The 19,839-nt window shown below is 42.8% G+C and overlaps 3 protein-coding genes across 3 annotated transcripts in view; 2 read left to right on the plus strand and 1 right to left on the minus strand.

The window, feature by feature from the left end:
• Positions 1–33: 33 nt before the first annotated feature.
• Positions 34–5,202, plus strand: LOC311114011 (tumor necrosis factor ligand superfamily member 10-like; the record flags this gene model as incomplete). Its single annotated transcript, XM_084189276.1, has 2 exons — positions 34–183; positions 4,540–5,202. 2 exons carry the CDS (start codon positions 34–36, stop codon positions 5,200–5,202), a joined length of 813 nt encoding a protein of 270 aa, XP_084045402.1.
• Positions 5,203–9,062: 3,860 nt separating this feature from the next.
• LOC311114012 (coiled-coil domain-containing protein 122-like) lies at positions 9,063–10,603 on the plus strand (the record flags this gene model as incomplete). Its single annotated transcript, XM_084189277.1, has 5 exons — positions 9,063–9,096; positions 9,308–9,456; positions 9,541–9,939; positions 10,105–10,221; positions 10,457–10,603. The coding sequence occupies 5 exons, from the start codon at positions 9,063–9,065 to the stop codon at positions 10,601–10,603; spliced, it is 846 nt and encodes a 281-aa protein (XP_084045403.1).
• A 1,446-nt stretch (positions 10,604–12,049) lies between these two features.
• LOC311114016 (ephrin-A2-like) overlaps positions 12,050–19,839 on the minus strand; it is a gene marked incomplete at both ends in the record, with an annotated part of 25,472 nt that continues 17,682 nt past the window's right edge. Inside the window, 3 exons of the mRNA XM_084189281.1 lie at positions 12,050–12,183; positions 13,428–13,493; positions 14,165–14,457. Coding sequence (XP_084045407.1) covers positions 12,050–12,183; positions 13,428–13,493; positions 14,165–14,457 — 493 coding nt within the window. The remainder of the gene's footprint in view (positions 12,184–13,427; positions 13,494–14,164; positions 14,458–19,839) is intronic.

The raw sequence follows: 19,839 nt of genomic DNA on the forward strand, positions 1-19,839 counted from the left end.
TTTAACGTACAGTAATAAACGGATCTTTATGAAATGGAAAGCACTCTGCCAAGATTTCAGCAGCTCAGGAGAACAGAGCCAACTTCAAACAGAACTCTTATTGGTACCGTCGTTATCATGGGATTACTTCAAGTGGTATCAAGTGTTGCTGTTGTACTTCACATGACAGGACATCTTCAACAGGTAAGGTAATCATAATAATACAAATCATAATGCATAAATCTATTAATCTTAGATTGGATTATACCAAAAGTATCCTCTAATGTAGAAAGTAGAAACACATTATCATAAAATCTATGTAAGTCTATAGCACAAAGTTGTATTTAGTAAGAAAAAATGTATTGTAGTAAAGTTATAGCAGTCATAACAGTTTGCATGTGCTGCAAGAAAACATTGGACAAAAAATGAATTATACACAATGATCACCACAAATACACATTGCACTAAATGTAATCCATTTCAAGTGGTTGCTCCCTCACCACAACATTTATAACACATTAAACTTCAGACAGAGGCAAAGTGTTTCATATTGTCTGGACGGTTTTACTGGCTATTGCATCTTATGGCTTACAAAGTAGTCTTATTTATTTCAAGACCGCAACAAATCAAATCAAAGTCTATTGGTTTACACAGATTTGCAGATGTTATCGCAGGTGCAGTGAAATGCTTGTGTTTCTAGCTCCAACAGTGCAGTAATACCTAGCAATACAAAACAATACACACATAATCCAAAAAGTAAAAAGTAAGAAATTAAGAAATATCAGAATGAGCAATGTCAGAGTCTGTAATATAAATATACATATATACAGTGCATTCGGAAAGTATTCAGACCCCTTGACCTTTTCCACATTTTGTTACGTTACAGCCTCTAAAATGGATTAAATAAAACATTTTCCTCTACACACAATACCCCATAATGACAAAGCGAAAACAGGTTTTTAGAAATTGTTGCAAATTTATAAAAAATAAAAAACAGAAATACCTTATCTACATAAGTATTCAGACCCTTTGCTATGAGACTCGAAATTGAGCTGAGGTGCATCCTGTTTCCATTGATCATCATTGAGATGTTTCTACAACTTGATTGGAGTCCACCTGTGGTAAATTCAATTGATTGGACATGACTTGGAAAAGTACACACCTGTCTATATAAGGCCCCACAGTTGAAAGTGCATGTCAGAGCAAAAACCAAGCCATGAGGTAGAAGGAATTGTCCATACAGCTCCGAGACAGGATTGTGTCGAGGCACAGATCTGGAGAAGGGTACCAAAACGTTTCTGCAGCATTGCAGGTCCCCAAAAACACAGTGGCCTCCATCATTCTTAAATGGAAGAAGTTTGGAACCACCAAGACTCTTCCTAGAGCTGGTCGCCCGGCCAAACTGAGCAATCGGGGGAGAAGGGCATTGGTCAGGGAGGTGACCAAGAACCCGATGGTCACTGACAGAGCTCCAGAGTTCCTCTGTGGAGATGGTAGAAACCTTCCAGAAGGACAACTATCTCTGCAGCACTCCACCAATCAGGCCTTTATGGTAGAGTGGCCAGACTGAAGCCACTCCTCATAAAAAGCACATGACAGCCCGCTTGGAGTTTGCCAAAAGGTCACTAAAGACTCTCAGATTCTCTGGTCTGATGAAACCAAGATTGAACTCTTTGGCCTGAATGCCAAGCATCACGTCTGGAGGAAACCTGGCACCATCCCTACGGTGAAGCATGGTGGTGGCAGCATCATGCTGTGGAGATGTTTTCAGCGGCAGGGACTGGGAAACTAGTCAGGATCGAGGCAGAGATGAACGGAGCAAAGTACAGAGAGCTCCTTGATGAAAACCTGCTCCAGAGCGCTCAGGATCTCAGACTGGGGTGAAGGTTCACCTTCCAACAGGTCAACGACCCTAAGCACACAGCCAAGACAACGCAGGAGTGGCTTTGGGACAAATCTCTGAATGTCCTTGAGTGGCCCAGCCAGAGCCTGGACTTGAACCCAATCAAACATCTTGGGAGAGACCTGAAAATAGCTGTGCAGCGACGCTCCCCATCCAACCTGACAGAGCTTGAGAGGATCTGCAGAGAAGAATGGGAGAAACTCCCCAAGTACAGATGTGCCAAGCTTGTGGCATCATACCCAAGAAGACTCAAAGGCTGTAATCGCTGCCAAATGTGCTTCAACAAAGTACTGAGTAAAGGGTCTGAATACTTATGTAAATGTAATATTCCAGTTTTTTATTTTTTATAAATTAGCTAAATTAAAAAACATCTGTTTTTGCTTTGTCATTATGGGGTATTGTGTGTAGATTGATGAGGGAAAACAATTTAATAACTTTTAGAATAAGGCTGCAAACGAACAAAATGTGGAAAAAGTCAAGGGGTCTGAATACTTTCCGAATGCACTGTATATGAATAGAAAAGGTGTGTACAGAGGTAGTTATATAGGATGAGCCATGACTACAATATAGTATATACTGTACATATAAAGTAGGGATAACAGTATGTAAACATTAGTAGACCCCTTTCCTGCAGTCAAATGACCTAGTGGCCTAATGGGTGGAATGTTATTCATATTTTTTATAATTTCATAATTAATAAACATTATTTCAGAAACCCGCCGAAAATCCAGTGTTTCTATGTCAAACGGTTTTGTTATATTTCAGTCTTCTGTCATGTACAGTACCAGTCGAAAGTTTGGACACACCTACTCATTCAAGGGTTTTTCTTTATTTTTACTATTTTCTACATTGTAGAATAATAGTGAAGACATCAAAACTATGAAATAACACATATGGAATCATGTAGTAACCAAAAAAGTGTTAAACAAATCAAAATATATTTTACATTTTAGATTCTTCAAAGTAACCACCCTTTGCCTTGATGACAGCTTTGCACACTCTTGGCATTCTCTCAACCAGCTTCATGAGGTAGTCACCTGGAATGCACTTCAATTAACAGGTGTGCCTTCTTAAAAGTTAATTTGTGGAATGTATTTCCTTAATGCGTTTGAGCCAATCAGTTGTGTTGTGACAAGGTAGGGGTGGTATACAGAAGATATCCCTATTTGTTAAAAGACCAAGTCCATATTATGGCAAGAACAGCTCAAATAAGCAAAGAGAAACGACAGTCCATCATTACTTTAAGACATGAAGGTCAGTCAATCCGGAACATTTCAAGAACTTTGAAAGTTTCTTCAAGTGCAGTCGCAAAAACCATCAAGCGCTATGATGAAACTGGCTCTCATGAGGACCACCACAGGAATGGAAGACCCAGAGTTACCTCTGCTGCAGAGGATAAATTCATTAGAGTTAACTGCACCTCAGATTGCAGCACAAATAAATGCTTCACAGAGTTCAAGTCACAGACACATCTCAACATCAACTGTTCAGAGGCGACTGCGTGAATCAGGCCTTCATGGTCGAATTGCTGCAAAGAAACCACTACTAAAGGACACCAATAAGAAGAAGAGACTTGCTTGGGCCAAGAAACACAAGCAATGGACATTAGACCGGTGGAAATCTGTCCTTTGGTCTGATGAATCCAAATTTGAGATTTTTGGTTCCAACCGCCGTGTCTTTGTGAGACGCAGAGTAGGTGAACGGATGATCTCCGCATGTGTGGTTCCCACCGTGAAGCATGGAGGAGGAAGTGTGATAGTGTGGGGGTGCTTTGCTGGTGACACTGTATGTGATTTATTTAGAATTCAAGGCACACTTAACCAACATGGATACCACAGCATTCTGAAGCGATACGCCATCCCATAATTTGTTTTTCAACAGGACAATGACCCAACACACCTCCAGGCTATGTAAGGGCTATTTAACCAAGAAGGAGAGTGATGGAGTGCTGCATCAGATGACCTGGCCTCCACAATCACCTGACCTCAACCCAATTGAGATGGTTTGGGATGAGTTGGACCACAGAGTGAAGGAAAAGCAGCCAACAAGTGCTCAGCATATGTGGGAACTCCTTCAAGACTGTTGGAAAAGCATTCCAGGTGAAGCTGGTTGAGAGATTGCCAAGAGTGTGCAAAGCTGTCATCAAGGCAAAGGGTGGCTACTTTGAAGAATTTAAAATGTAAAATATATTTTGATTTGTTTAACTATTTTTTGGTTACTACATGATTCCATTTGTGTTATTTCATAGTTCTGATGTCTTCACCATTATTCTACAATGTAGAAAATAGTAAAAATAAAGAAAAACCCTTGAATGAGTAGGTGTGTCCAAACATTTGACTGGTACTGTATATAAAGGGTAATATTGGGATGCAAACTCAAAATGTAATACATTTCAACTCTATATCTGACATGATGTGTCTTCTTTTTTTAAGCCCATAACCATGTGTGTGAGGTGTATACTTTTGTTTCAAAGTAGATTTGTTTACGACTACCAAGAAATACTCTGTGTGACCCTGATTTAGCCTACTGCAGTAAAAGGTTAAAGTGGTCAATAACTCAATAAAAGCTTCTAACAGCAGTGTATCGATGCCCAATGAGGGATTTGGGCTACTGTGACCTCTAAACTCTCTTGCCGCTGTCTCCGTTGGCAACTTCAGGTCACCCAGGCCGGACCAGCCCTAGTTGAGACTTCGGACAACCTCCAGAGAGGGGAGTCACAGAGGTGCCCAAAAACACCCAGGGAGGTCACACCATCAGCCCACCTGCCCATTCAGCCACCCAGTGGGCACATCCAGAGAGACATCCAGACCACCACCATGATCCACTGGGACCACACCCAGGGACACCTGTCCAAGATCGGGTACCATGACGGCAGGATCCTGGTCCGCGAGGGAGGCCTGTACTACATCTACGCCAAAACCTGCTTCAGGTACTACGACCAGGTAGAGGAGTCGCTGATGGAGTCTGAGTCTCATGCTCCAGGGAGAAGAGGGGTTTCAGCAGAGTCTGGCATTCACAGAGAAGATGGAGCTGGGGCTGGGGCTGGGGCTGGTGCTGGGGCCGGGGCTGGTGCCCTTCTTATACAATATGTGTTCCACGAGCGTCACAGTCACAGTGCCCCCCTCAGGCCAGCTGTGTTGATGAAAAGCGGCAGCACCAGGCGCTGGCAGAGGGGCCACTACCACATGTGTTGCCAGCAGCAGGGAGGGGCTTTCCCCCTGAGGCCCGGGGACGGTATCTACGTCAGCGTGTCCAACTCCTGGCTGCTGGACCCGGAGGCTGAGGGAAGCTACTTCGGGGCCTTCAGAATCAGCAGCTGATGACTGAGGAAGGAGACCCAGGGCACTTCATTGACTAATTAGTAACTGATATCTCTTTAATCCCATTCCCAGCTCAGGGCTGTAGATGAGGTGGAATTCATATCTGTTAGATAGCTGGACTGTCTGCATGTGGAATTTATTTTTGTATTTTTATACTGCAAAAACAAACTGAATTTGGCTCACTTTTAATTTCGTTTTATGCAGTTTTCAATATTTATGTATTTTTTGTGATCATGTCTCAGTGACTGCTCATTAAGAAGCTTTTAGATGTCTCTCGTATTCAATTCTGTGTTCAGTTTTGTGTGTGTTTCTAGAACATTACAATAAAGCCGTATACAGTTGCAATAATACCGGAGAGAGATAATAAATGCTCTGTTATTATCACCAATATCGTCATGCTTCAACCCATCTTATAGGAAAACAGGGATACCATTAGACCATTACGTTTCACCCTGAGACTGTTTACCTCAGCAGATCTCTGAAAACTTGACACTCTCTCAGGCATGCGAGCGCAGGGCGCCTCGATTTTATGTGCTGTCTGTGGTTAGGAGGGAATAACTCCAGTTATATTAGTGTTGCATGCTGGGAGTGCTGTGTCATGCACATTTAGAGGCCCCCTATGCTCCTTACTCATTCTCTGATTTCACTGATCCCTTCCCCCACCCCGTCTCATGTTTCTGATTTAAAATGAAATGAGATACTCTTTTGTTGACGTCTAACATCATTACTGTGCTCAGTTTGCCTTCTTCACATGAAAACCATTTGCAAAGTGAGGCATCGATCCGTCCATGCTTGGATTAGAGCACAATTCAATACACACACACCATGTTTCCCTTGAAATATTTATTCACTCCTATGTCATTTCCATGTCAAAACATGCATTAACGCCACATAACCACACCATCTCAGCTCTACAGTTGCACTGTTTAGAGAGCATTAAAGTCGTCTACTGAAACAAGACTGTTTCATTTGTTTTCAGTCTGGCATATACAGTAGCTGGCACCATTCTATAGCCTTTCAGAAAATGGGCAACAATAGCACACGAATCAGCTCGGCTTTCAATAAAGGTTTAAATTGTAAAACTGCTGACGCAAGCACTCAAATTACTATACTTCAAATCAGTAGAGACTGCCGAGGGGAGGACGGCTCATAATAATGGCTGGAACGGAGCAAATGGAATGGCATCAAACACATGGAAACCATGTGTTTGATGTATTTGATACCATTCCACCTATTCCGCCCAAGCCATTACCACGAGTCCGTCCTCCCCAATTAAGGTGCCACCAGCCTCCTGTGCTTCAAATCCAATTTCCAAGCCTCAGTATCAGTATTAGGTTCACCTCAAAACACAGGTAGCCCAAATAACAGCAGGTGAGATGAATAATAGGGGATTAATGTAGTTGACCACCCATAGCCAACTACCCCTGTTCTAGTTCATGGCATTTAAACATAGCTACGTTCTATCTCCATCCATCCCCTCTTCATTGTCTCTCTTCCTATTCTGAGGAAGGATGGAGTGGACAAAATAATAGCAACACATACTTTTAGTCCATGTTTTGTTGTTGTGTTGACACAATGCAGACTAGGGTGAAAACAGGAACACCTGGTCAAAACCGGTTCTTTGGCACACATGTTTTAGTGCTGATGAAACTCAGAGAATGAGAGACAATGTCAGGGAACCAGACAGGAAATAGTTGTGGTTATATTGAGTCACAGATGGAGGGAGGGAGGGAGGGAGGGAGGGAGGGAGAGCACCCTGTTGAGTCATACATACAGCTTATCCTGTTGTGTCTATGGGACTGAGACTGAGACTGACGGAGGAGGGCTCTATTTAATCAAACACACATGAGAAATTCAAATGCATAAAAAGTCCATAGGATGTAATGGAGCAATAGCCTTTATGATCATGATGTTCACTGCCACACAGCTGTTTTGTTTTCGTAATTTCGTAAACACACCTGCACCTATTGTGTACACTGTAAACTTGTCTCAATAAAGCCACAAGACACAGAAACCACAGCAGCTAATTACTCAGAATTTCAGCATCTGGATGCAAACATGTTAATAATAATAGCCCAGTGTTTTCCCTATACCTAAACATTCAACCACACCTGGGGAACTGCAACAGTCATTTACATTTTAGTCATTTAGCAGACGCTCTTATCCAGAGCAACTTACAGTTAGTGAGTGCATATATTTTCATACTGGCCCCCTGTGGGAAACGAACCCACAACCCTGGCGTTGCAAGCGCCATGCTCTACCAACTGAGCTACAGGGGACATCACATTCAAACAATTTGCTATTTTCAGTGTGCGAACAAACCAAAACAACAAATCAAATATTTACATCCACCAGCAGAAATTACTATCAGGTCCTGTGCTAGTAATTAAAATATATCGCTAATGTTTCCCAAATGGTGGGTCCCTCACCAGCCTTCAGCCCAGGCAGCCCATAACAGCCAAATCCTACTGGGTCATGGCTTTATAGGCTGCATATTAAGGAAGTCTCAAGGTTTTGCTTTCCTGAGGTTGAGAATCTCATGATAAGCTGTAGACCACGTTATTTATTTTTCGTAGCTGTCTATTTACCACCACAAACCAATGCTGGCACTAAGACCACACTCAATGAGCTGTATAAGGCCATAAGCAAACAGGAAAACGCTCATCCAGAGGCGCCGCTCCTAGTGGACGGGGACTTTAATGTAGGGAAACTAAAATCCATTTTACCTCATTTCTACCAGCATGTTAAATATGCAACCAGAGGGAAAAAAAACTCTAGACCACCTTTACTCCACACACAGAGACGTACAAAGCTCTCCCACGCCCTCCATTTGGCAAATCTGACCATTATTCATACAATTTGATTTAATTTGATTTTCATGGGCCTGGGAATGAAACATTGTTTTGTTCATCTGGGTGGTCGCAATACATTTCCAGTAGGCTACACAAAAACTGAAAGCACTTGACACACACATGCACACACACTTACAGGAAGTGTGCGTGGAAGCGTAATGGGGGTGTATCAGAACTGACTTATATCCTTCCTATATTCTGGTTTTAGTAAGGAAACGAAATGAGTGACTGAGTATATATCCTGGAGGGCTGCTGTGTGCAATCAAATAGCCTACAGACACATTCTCTCCATAACTGCCGTCTTTTCATATCATAAATTAGATGTATAATGTAAATACCCACCCATGGATAGAGAGAGAGAGAGAGAGAGAGAGAGAGAGAGAGAGAGAGAGAGAGAGAGAGAGAGAGTCGCTAAACACAAAACACCACTTGTGGACCTAACCAGTAGGCTATGGCCTCACCCAGGGATCAAAGAAACATGTAAATACACATAACTGACATTTATACTGTATCATAGCACCAGAAACCGTAGTAACCAGTCCCTGTCATTTATCACATAAAAATAATGAATAGAATCAAATCCAGACATCTGACAATCCATTGTAAAATAAATTAATTAATAAGAAAACTAGGCCTACATTTCCTTTAGTTTACTTCACTGACCATTGGATTTTTAATAACAATCACTATTTATTTTCCCTACATTTTGAGTGGAAAGGGCACAAATGAACGTTTCTCCAATATCTGGAAAAATGAAGATGAGCCTCTCAATTCAATACAACTCTTTGGGTGTGTCCGAACTTGTGGTTTCTTTAATTGTTTAATTCTTAACATAAGTATATTGTTTTACTCGACAAATGTTTTAGAGGTGATGTCAGTCAATATGGGGCGCATTGTGGGAATCACAACGGGAAACCCCCATGCGCGTCAGTCAGGCCAAGAGAGCGCACGTGCTGAGCTGAGCGCGAAAATCAACTATTTTTCGCGCACAACAACAAACGTGTCAACATGGCCAACTCTGCTGAGCTGACGATGGAATATGGTAAAAAAAAACATATAGCAAATTCCTTATAAAATGTTGGACTACCTGTATTCTCTCGGGATGCTTTGCTAAAACAGCAGCAAAGTAGGGCTAAAGTTGTTGGGGGTCGAGCTGCTAAAGAGCTAAAGTTAGTCTAGGAGGCTACAACAAGCTAATGTAGGTAGCTAGCTAGTTTAGCTAATAACAAACCACCTTATGTGTCTTTCTTCAGATGTGACAGCCCCCCTTCCATTTATTGCTGCAGAGACACACGGAGGGCCTGACTTCTCACTAACTCAAGCTTTAGAAGATGTCTCTCAACAAGGATATGCCCAGATTGTGGCCCTCCAGGAGAAACAACAAGTGCTCAGCTCTCTCCAGGTGAATCTCTCCTTACCTGCTAACACACTGACCAGTAAAATGTAAAAACTCCATAAACCATTTTTTGTTTTCATCTGCTACCAGGCCATACTATCAGACATTGAGAAGAAAGGCAAAGAAGCTGAAGTGGAGTTAAAATCCAAAGTGAGGCAGATTCTCATCCTGGAGGGTGAGATGGAACACCTGCAGCGACACATGCAAGACCTGGGCTTGCGTTCCATCACCGCCTACAACGAAAACACAGAGCTCCGACTGCTGATTGAGGAAGAGGAGGACAACTCCCGCTGCATGCTGGCCGGTTACAACACCTACCGGAACAAGATGGAGGGCCACCGGGCAGCCGTCTTGCAAGCGGAGAGCCAGACGAGGGCTCACAGGGAGCTAGTGGAGAAGAGGGCTCTGGTCAGAGTGCTCACAGAGAGGAGAGAAGAGCTGAGGGCTGACCTGGAGAACCCAGAGGGGAATGCTGTGAAGCAGGCACAGGTCAGAGCAGCTGAGGAACCAGGGTAGAAGTTGACAGATTACAGTCATATGGGATTTTTTATTTTTTTTAACTTTAATTTGGTCCAGTGATCCCTGTCTTATCCACTTCAACCGTTCCGCAAGTCGTTGTCGTGAATCAATAATAAAACTGCGATCTCTTGACAGAAAGAGATGGATGACCTGAGGGGGCAGATCTCAGCCCGGAGGAAGATGGTGACTGAGAGAAGAGAGCTGATCCTGAAGGAGTTTGAGAGTCACACACTGATCAAGAAGCATATCGAGGTACGGTAGTGAATCCCTATTGTCTGACGCTCAGTCACCCCATTTTTCCCTCTCATCCAACAGAAAATAACTGACTCCAGACAGTTTATGTTAGGAGATAAAGACCCACCATGTACACTATTCATAATAAGAATAACTATGTATATGGCACCTTTCATACATGCAGCTCAAAGTGCTGTATATACAAAAAGGAAAGAAATATCTCTGTTTAAAACCCAAAGTGTGTTGTTCTCAGATCCAGAACAGACGGTACGATGCCATCGTGAAGCGTCTCCACTGCCAACTGATGAAGGCCCAGTCCGGCCACAGGCAGCTGTCTGATGATATCTACCACATGGAGAGAGAGATCCAGGACCTCAAGAGACACCTTGAGGTGCCATAAGGTTCATAAAACTGTATGTTTTGTAGTATGACCTAAGGCTAGGAGTTTTCCCAGACGAAGACATACTCCATGCCCTAGTAAACAGTGTAGGTCTGTGCATAACTGTTTTGTTGCTGTTCATTTTACATTTTTTATTCTTCTCTCTCGTTGTTTTTTTCAGTGAAAGTAATGAATTGGAAAGCCATTAAACAAAAACATGTTTTTACAGAAAACTCCCTTTCCCTCCCAATTACAAATAACTTGGGTTTCCCCCTGAATTTAGAAAACAACTGTGACACTCACTGGCCAGCAGAGGGCAATGGTGTCAACCAACTAAGAAATAGCAACTATTCCTGCCTCACTGTAGAAGACAATAATCACTGTCAGTCACTTTGTAGACAAAACAATCTTTATTGGTGTGTTTTTCTCCTGTCCCTCATCATCTTGACAAAAACAACAGAACAGAACAGGAGACAAACTGATGAGATTGAGACATGAAGGAAACCTTTTATACATTAAACCATGGCAGGGATTGCCTTAGCGTAAATGCTGTATATGATAGAACCAACTACCGGCAGATAATGCACACTAAAACACGCATAATCAGAAGAACAGAATATCATCATCTCTCTCTCTCGCTCTCTCACTCTCTCGCTCTCTCTCTCTACTCTCTCTCTCTCACATATGAATAATTGATGGTGCTTTTAAACGGAACAAAAATAAGATGAAACAGAGTAGAAACATGTCAGTGTTCTTGTTTGTTTGTTGTGTGTGTGTGTGTGTGTGTGTGTGTGTGTGTGTGTGTGTGTGTGTGATCACAGTGCTTTCTCATTATGTTCCCTTCCCGACATTAAAGAAGTCTCGGTCACCAGACACTCTCTTTCTTTCTCTCTCCTTCTCTTTGTTTATTTATCTCTCTCACACTGCATGTTTCCCTCTCCCCCTTCTCCTCTTCTCCTCTTCCCTCTGTGGGCTGGGGGTTGCAGCAGTAAATATAAATGGTTTCTCTGTCCATCAGAAGGCTTCTTAGTGTCAGATCTGCACTTTGGAAGTCTAATTAACTGCCATTTCAAATATAACCATGACATCATCTGTAGAACCATATTCAGTTAAATGATATGTGATCATGTAAGCATAACAGAAACACCATCAGTTTAGTCAGTTCAGTCCAGATTCACAGTGGTCATGCATATGTGTGTCCAGCCAACGACCCCCACCCCCCAGCCATGTCCCTTCAGACCCCCCAGGGGGGTTAGGGTTAAGTTTAGACCAGGGGCTCTTCATCCATGAATTAGCCCAGGGGCTGTAAATGCTTGTCCTGGGGACCCACAGTGGTTTTTAATCCAGGACTGAAAGAGAGTTTCTCCCTGAGCGTGTGGGGGTTTGAGGGACAGTCAGCCAGGCAGTCCTACAGGCAGTCTTCTAGCAAAGACTCTGGTCTAGGTGTTGCTCTAGGGGAAGGGGGGGTCACAGCGATGAGAGGAAGCCCAGTAGCAGTGAGGCTAGGCTGGGTAGTAGGGCTGGGGCTAGCAGGGACTCTGGGACCCAGTCTGGAGCTCCATCAGTCAGAAAGGGCTCTGGAGATTCAAACCCTGAACTGCCTGGAACAGACAGAGAGAATGACAGCATGACTCAACAGAGAGCGAAAACATTGAAGTCTGAACCGACAGAGAGAAAGAAAACGACAGAACGGACAGGGAGAGAGAGGACAGAAAACATCTGAAAGGAGAGATAGGACAGAATAGAACAGAGAGAAAGTGGACAGAACGATCTGAAAGCAGAGAGAAAATGGTAGAAGCATTTGAAAGTAGAGAGAAAGGAAACTAAACAACCAACTGATTGGAGAGAAAGAACAACAGAATAGACAGAAAATAACACAGGAATAACAAGAAGAAAGTGTTGGAGTTACAGACCCAGTAAGAGAGAAAGAGAATGGGAGAAAGAGTGTAAGATGAGAAAGAGAGAGAGGAGACGAATGTCGCCAAGACCTCAGCAGGGGGTTAAAGCAACCTAATTACAGTTTAATACAGTTACACACACACACACACACACCCACACCCACACCCACACTCAGTCACAATGCTAATTGTAGAAAGTCTTTAGAAGAAGATGAGGTTTCTATGTCAGAGTCAGAAAAAACTGGTAATTACAGAGGAGAGGAATCATGTCTCTATTAGGAACTACATTTAAAGGAGAGGAGTCATGTCTCTATTAGGAACTACATTTAAAGAAGAGGAGTCATGTCTCTATTAGGAACTACATTTAAAGAAGAGGAGTCATGTCTCTATTAGGAACTACATTTAAAGGAGAGGAGTCATGTCTCTATTAGGAACTACATTTAAAGAAGAGGAATCATGTCTCTATTAGGAACTACATTTAAAGAAGAGGAATCATGTCTCTATTAGGAACTACATTTAAAGAAGAGGAGTCATGTCTCTATTAGGAACTACATTTAAAGGAGAGGAGTCATGTCTCTATTAGGAACAAAATGTAAAGGAGAGGAGTCATGTCTCTATTAGGAACTACATTTAAAGGAGAGGAGTCATGTCTCTATTAGGAACAAAATGTAAAGGAGAGGAGTCATGTCTCTATTAGGAACAAAATGTAAAGGAGAGTAGTCATGTCTCTATTAGGAACTTAACTTAAAGGAGAGGATTTCTGTCTGTCTTTCTACTCTCCTCTGTCTTCTCTCTGTGTGTGTGTGTGTGTATATGTGTGTGTATGTGTGTGTGTGTGTGTGTGTGTGTGTGTGTGTGTGTGTGTGTGTGTGTGTGTGTGTGTGTGTGTGTGTGTGTGTGTGTGTGTGTGTGTGTGTGTGTGTGTGTGTAGTTAGAGCGTGACTTACCCGGGGGTCTGACATACACCTTCAGCCTCAGACACGGCCTCCCTACATGGTTGGGATGAGGAGACGCTGACAAGGGAGAAAGAGGGAGGGAAATAAAATGAGATGGAGAGAGTTTGTAGTTTGCTATGTCTGTTACGCCACTGTGAATGGGGTCCAGGTTAGACCTGGGTGATCCCACTACATCTGGTGTCCATGAGATTGAAAGGGAGACACACACAAACGCATACACACACACAAACGCATACACACACACACACACACACACACACACACACACACACACACACACACACAGTGAGAGGATAAGAAGAGCCAAGTCTGACCTCAGAGCAACATCATAAAAATCTGCTGCTCAGAGGAAATAACCATGACCCTTCATCTGCCCTCCCTCCCACTACATTTCTCTCATTCCTCCTCTTCTCTCTCTCCTCATGGCAGTAGTAATACATATACTAGTAGTTGTACTGTAGTAGTAAGAGGAGTAAATCCTAACTTATATTGAAGTCAAAAATTGTACTTAGTCATGCATTCATGTCAAATTCGACTTAAATGGAAGTTACGATTCACCCCATAATATGTTGTTGTTGTACTGCAGTAGTAAGACATATTTCTCACATTTACAGTGGTAGTACTGTAGTAGTACAAGATATTACTCACAATTATAGTGGTAGTACTGTAGTAGTACAATATTTTAGTCACATATTAGTTATATTGTAGTGGTGTGAGATATTACTCACAGATATAGTAGTATTCGTGCCCCGGCCTGAACTCAAAGCCCAGGGAGAAAGGCGTAAACAGCTGGAACTTTTCTGAGAAGCGCAGGGGTCCGTCATGACCGGTAGGACGGTTGCACTCCCAGCGTTTGAACCCCCTCATCCTGTGTTGACAGGAAGTGTACCCCTCGTGGTTGACCATGAACAGGATATAGCGTTCCATTCGACCGTGAGCCGGGGGGCCGTTGGTGTAGAATGGACAGTAGATGTCCAGGTAGTCATTTATACTGACCGCAACCCTGTAGTCATGGTGGAACCTAGACCGCAACACAACAACATGGTTAAAACACTGCCAAAACACAACCACATTGTTAAAACACTGCCACAACACAACCTCATGGTTAAAACACTGCCACAACACAACCACAGCATTATCACAGGGTTAGGATGGATTTACGTTACTTTCTCTTTCCAGCTTTCTCTCTCTCTCTCTCTCTCTCTCTCTCTCTCTCTCTCTCTCTCTCTCTCTCTCTCTCTCTCTCTCTCTCTCTCTCTCTCTCTCTCTCTCTCTCTCTCTCTCTCTCTCTCTCTCTCTCTCTCTCTCTCTCTCTCTCTCTCTCTCTCTCTCTCTCTCTCTCTCTCTCTCTGTCTCGCTCTGATTCTGTTTCTCCCTCTCTCCCACTCCTCATATCTCTCTCCAACTCCCTGTCCTCCACCATCTATATCCTCTCTCCCCTCATATCTCCCCTCTCTCCCCCATCTGTTGTCTCTCTGTAAGCATTAATCAGAGTGCTCAACCACCGTGACCAAGCAGACACACACACACACTCACACATTACACAAAGACGCACACGCATGCGCACAACTCTACTTTCTGTTGAAAATGTATGTGGGGCTTTCTATAAATAATGAGGCCAGTGTGACATTGGGATAAACATTTCTAAATGGTTTGAAACTAAAATATAAATGATTTTTTTGCAATTCCAGATATGTACTTAGAGGAATAAAAGTGAATATATGCAAATTGGCCCATAACTCCACAGCATAGGCCTAGGACTATACATCCTTTAAGCAGGGTTCATACAGACATTGGCAAGTCAAATTCAGGGAGTTTCAGGGACTTTTGTCATTGTCAAGGACCTCAACAATGTTATACAATTGTATAATTTATATAATTGTACATACAGGGCCTAATATAGAATCCCCCTCCCCCCAAAAAGCATGCAAAAAGTGCAAATGGAAAAAGTAGGTCATTATCACTTTAAGAATAATTAATTATTTAGGCCTTGATATTCTAATTATTATTACATTATAAAATATGTGAGAATAATGTGGACGTTGCCTGACTAAATAGATTGGATGCATGCATGGCGATTTTTCTGTAGCATATGTGGTCGACGCAGGCACACATAATTAAGCCATGAATAGTGGTAGAATGAATCCCACCATAGCTGGTTTTCTAATGAGAAAGTCAACAAAAACAAGGTTCCTTTTTAATGTAAGGATTTGTATGGAAAGCCAAGTCGAAGCCAACATTAGATGATGTCGTTCTCATAACAACCGCACGTGGTTTTACAGCACCACAGTTGCGCAACACCCTTCAATTGCAGCCGCGGGACTTTTCAAGCACCAAATTTACGAAATGTCTGATTTACAACTCAAGGTAGGCATATTCTAGTACTTCAATTTCTGAGCTCCAAATTCATGTTCAAGTGGGCTACTTCAAGCCCCTTGTTGTTTAAAATTACAGGTGTAACATGGAAAACAACATGTATTTGTCATGTTATTTAGTTGACAGATCATATTGTGAATAAACCCACTAGGCTATGTAATTTGTTGTCATTATATCCAGAATAATTAAGAGCGTTGGGTGTTGCGCAATAGTCTATCCTACACAATTTCGCACAGCTAGACTCCGTGTCCAATCCGAGGCCCAAAAACATATTAAAATATGAACTCATTGCCTTGCTGCTTTCTCTGTTAAATCTAACGAGACCCTGCTGTAAATCAACCAGACAACAACATATTATCAACGTCATGTCGCTAGTGATATCAGATCCAACGGGGATCCAGGCACAACTGTCTCCACCAGCCTAAGGAATGAGACACCAAAGTATTCTGGACATTCATCGCAAACACCTTTTTTCCAGTACTTGGGCTGTTATTGCATTGCATGCGCTATCAGAACAGCTGTTCATCACTTGGCAGTCATTCGAAAATTCCTTTCTGTATCAGATGGTAATGTGTGAATTTATCACAACGTAATTAAACAGCTCGACACCAAATCCGAATCCAACAAGTATTATGCATAATTATTGAAGAACCACGTTAACGACAGTATCAATTTAGGTTTTAAGTATGCAGGTAAGGTGACTCGGTTAGAAGCGTTTGATTTTTCAATGGCATTTATTATTTTGGATTTGTGTGCCCATTAAAACTGTTTTCACCATGTAACAAAAGGAGACACAAAATGTTACATAGTTACACTGCATTTCTGAGATATCTATACAAAAAAACTGTCTGCTAGCTAGACCCAGGATTCTTACATGGTTCAAGTTCAATGTCTAATTTAACAGAGTAATGCTTAATATATGATATAATGACAACGTACACTGCCATAAATGTAAGGACAGAAAAGTAATGTTTTATGTAACACGATTTTGGACAAATCAGTCAAGAGACCAACCATGATAAAGGGTTAAACATAGGTTTTAAATCAACTCGTGAATTGTATTGAATATAAAGTGCATTCGGAAAGTATTCAGACCCCTTCACTTTTTCCACATTTTGTTACATTACAGCCTTATTCTAAAATTGATTTTTTTTAAATAATCTCATCAATCTACACACAATAGCCCTTAATGTCAAAGTGAAAACAGGTTTTTAGAAATGTTTGCAAATGTATTAAAAATAAAAAACAGAAATACCTTGTTTACATACCTATTCAGACCCTTTGTTATAAGACTCGAAATTGAGCTCAGGTGCATCCTGTTTCCACTGATCATCCTTGAGATGTTTCGACAACTTGATTGGATTCCACCTGAGGTAAATTCAATTAATTGGACATGATTTGGAAAGGCACACACCTGTCTATATAAGGTCCCACAGTTGTCAGAGCATGTCAGAGCAAAAACCAAGCCATGAGGTTGAAGGAATTGTCCGTAGAGCTCCGAAACAGGATTGTGTCGAGGCCCAGATCTGGGGAAGGGTACCAAAAAATGTCTGCTGCATTGAAGGTCCCCAAAAACACAGTGGCCTCCATCATTCTTAAAACGGAAGAAGTTTGGAACCACCAAGACTCTTCCTAGAGCTGGACGCCCGGCCAAACTGAGCAATCGGGGGAGAAGGGCCTTGGTCAGGGAGGTGACCAAGAACCCGATGGTCACTCTGACAGCGCTCCAGAGTTCCTCTGTGGAGATGGGAGAACCTTCCTGAAGGACAACCATCTCTACAGCACTCCACCAATCAGGCCTTTATGGTAGAGTGGCCAGACTGAAGCCACTTCTCAGTAAAAGGCACATGACAGCCCGCTTGGAGTTTGCCAAAAGGCACCCAAAGGACTCTCAGACCATGAGAAACAAGATTCTCTGGTGTGATTAAACCAAGATTGAACTCTTTGGCCTGAATGCCAAGCGTCACGTCTGGAGGAAACCAGTTACCACTCATCACCAGAGCACTCAGGACCTCAGACTGGGGCGGAGGTTCACCTTCCAACAGGACAACGACCCTAAGCACACAGCCAAGACAACGCAGTTCAAGGTTCAAGTCCAGCCAGAGCCCAGACTTGAACCCGATCGAACATCTCTGGAGAGACCTGAAAATAGCTGTGCAGCAGCGCTCCCCATCCAACCTGACAGAGCTTGAGAGGATCTGCAGAGAAGAATGGGAGAAACTCCCCAAATACAGGTGTGTCAAGCTTGTAGCGTCATACCCAAGAAGACTAGAGGCTGTAATCGCTGCCAAAGGTGCTTCAACAAAATACTGAGTAAAGGGTCTGAATACTTATGTAAATGTGATATTTCTGTTTTTTATTTTTTATAAATTTGCAAAAATGTATAATAACCTGTTTTTGCTTTGTCATTATGGGGTATTGTGTGTAGATTGATGAGGATTAATCAATTTTAGAATAAGGCTGTAACGTAAATGTGGAAAATGTGAAGGGGTCTGAATACTTTCAGATTGCACTGTAGATATACTACATGGCTACAAGTATGTGGACACCCCTTCAAATTAGTGGATTCGGCTATTTCAGCCACACCTGTTGCTGACAGGTGTATAAAATGAAGCACACAGTCATGCAATCTCCATAGACAAACATTGTCAGTAGAATGGCCCGTACTGAAGAGCTCAGTGACTTTCAACGTGGCACTGTCATAGGATGCCACCTTTCCAACAAGTCAGTTTGTAAAATTTCTGCCCTGCTAGAGCTGCCCCGGTCAACTGTAAGTGCTGTTATTGTGAAGTGGAAACGTCTAGGAGCAACAACGGCTCAGCCGCAAAGTGGTAGGCCACACAAGTTTACAGAACGGCGCGGCGCGTAGCGCGTAAAAATCATCTGTCCCCGGTTGCAACACTCACTACCGAGTTCCAAACTGCCTCTGGAAGCAATATCAGTACAATAACTGTTCGTTGGGAGCTTCATTAAATGGTTTTCCATGGCCGAGCAGCCGCACACAAGCCTAAAATCACCATGCGCAATGCCAAGCTATGGCTGGAGTGGTGTAAAGCTCACTGCCATTGGACTCTGGAGCAGTGGAAATTCACTCTCTGGAGTGATCAATCACGCTTCACCATCTGGCAGTCCGACAGACGAATCTGGGTTTGACGGATGCCTGGAGGACGCTACCTGCCCATATGCTTAGTGCTAACTGTAAAGTTGAGTGGAGGAGGAATAATGGTCTGGGGCTGTTTCTCATGGTTCGGGCTAGGCCCCTTAGTTCCAGTGAATGGAAATCTTAACGCTACAGGATACAATGACATTCTAGACGATTCTGTGCTTCCAACTTTGTGGCAACAGTTTGGGGGAGGCCCTTTCCTGTTTCAGCTTGACAATGCCCCCGTGCACAAAGTGAGGGCCATACAGAAATGGTTTGTCAAGATCGGTGTGGATGAACTTGACTGGCCTGCACAGAACTCTGATCTCAACCCCATCGAAACACCTTTAGGATGAATTGGAACGCTGACTGCGAGCCAGGCCTAATCGCCCAACATCAATGCCCGACCTCACTAATGCTCTTCTGGCTGAATGGAAGCAAGTCCCTACAGCAATGTTCCAACATCTAGTGGAAAGCCTTCCCAGAAGAGTGGAGGCTGTTATAGCAGCAAAGGGGGGACCAACTCCATATTAATGCCCATGATTTTGGAATGAGATGTTCGACGAGCATGGCCATGTAGTGCATGACCCCCCCCCCCCCTTATATCTTCATGTAATGACATGAAAAAAATTGGCAGATTATTATCAATGACTTATCAACATCTGTAACAAGTTGTCCAGTATAGGAAATCCTTGCTGGTACCATAGTTTATATAAAGACGTGTGTGTTTGTGTGCTTCTTTGTGTGTGTGAAGGGTTTAGGTTGTGAGGATTTCTTCTCTAAAACAGAAACGCAGCTTTTCTCCTCCAGTGGCCAAACCTTGCCCCCCACCGATCTAGAAATAGGCATCCGCTCAGGGGGAAACACACACAGACATCAAGCGAC

This window comes from Coregonus lavaretus (assembly GCF_964263955.1).
Source record: "Coregonus lavaretus genome assembly, contig: HAP1_SCAFFOLD_830, whole genome shotgun sequence".
Lineage (NCBI taxonomy): Eukaryota > Metazoa > Chordata > Actinopteri > Salmoniformes > Salmonidae > Coregonus > Coregonus lavaretus.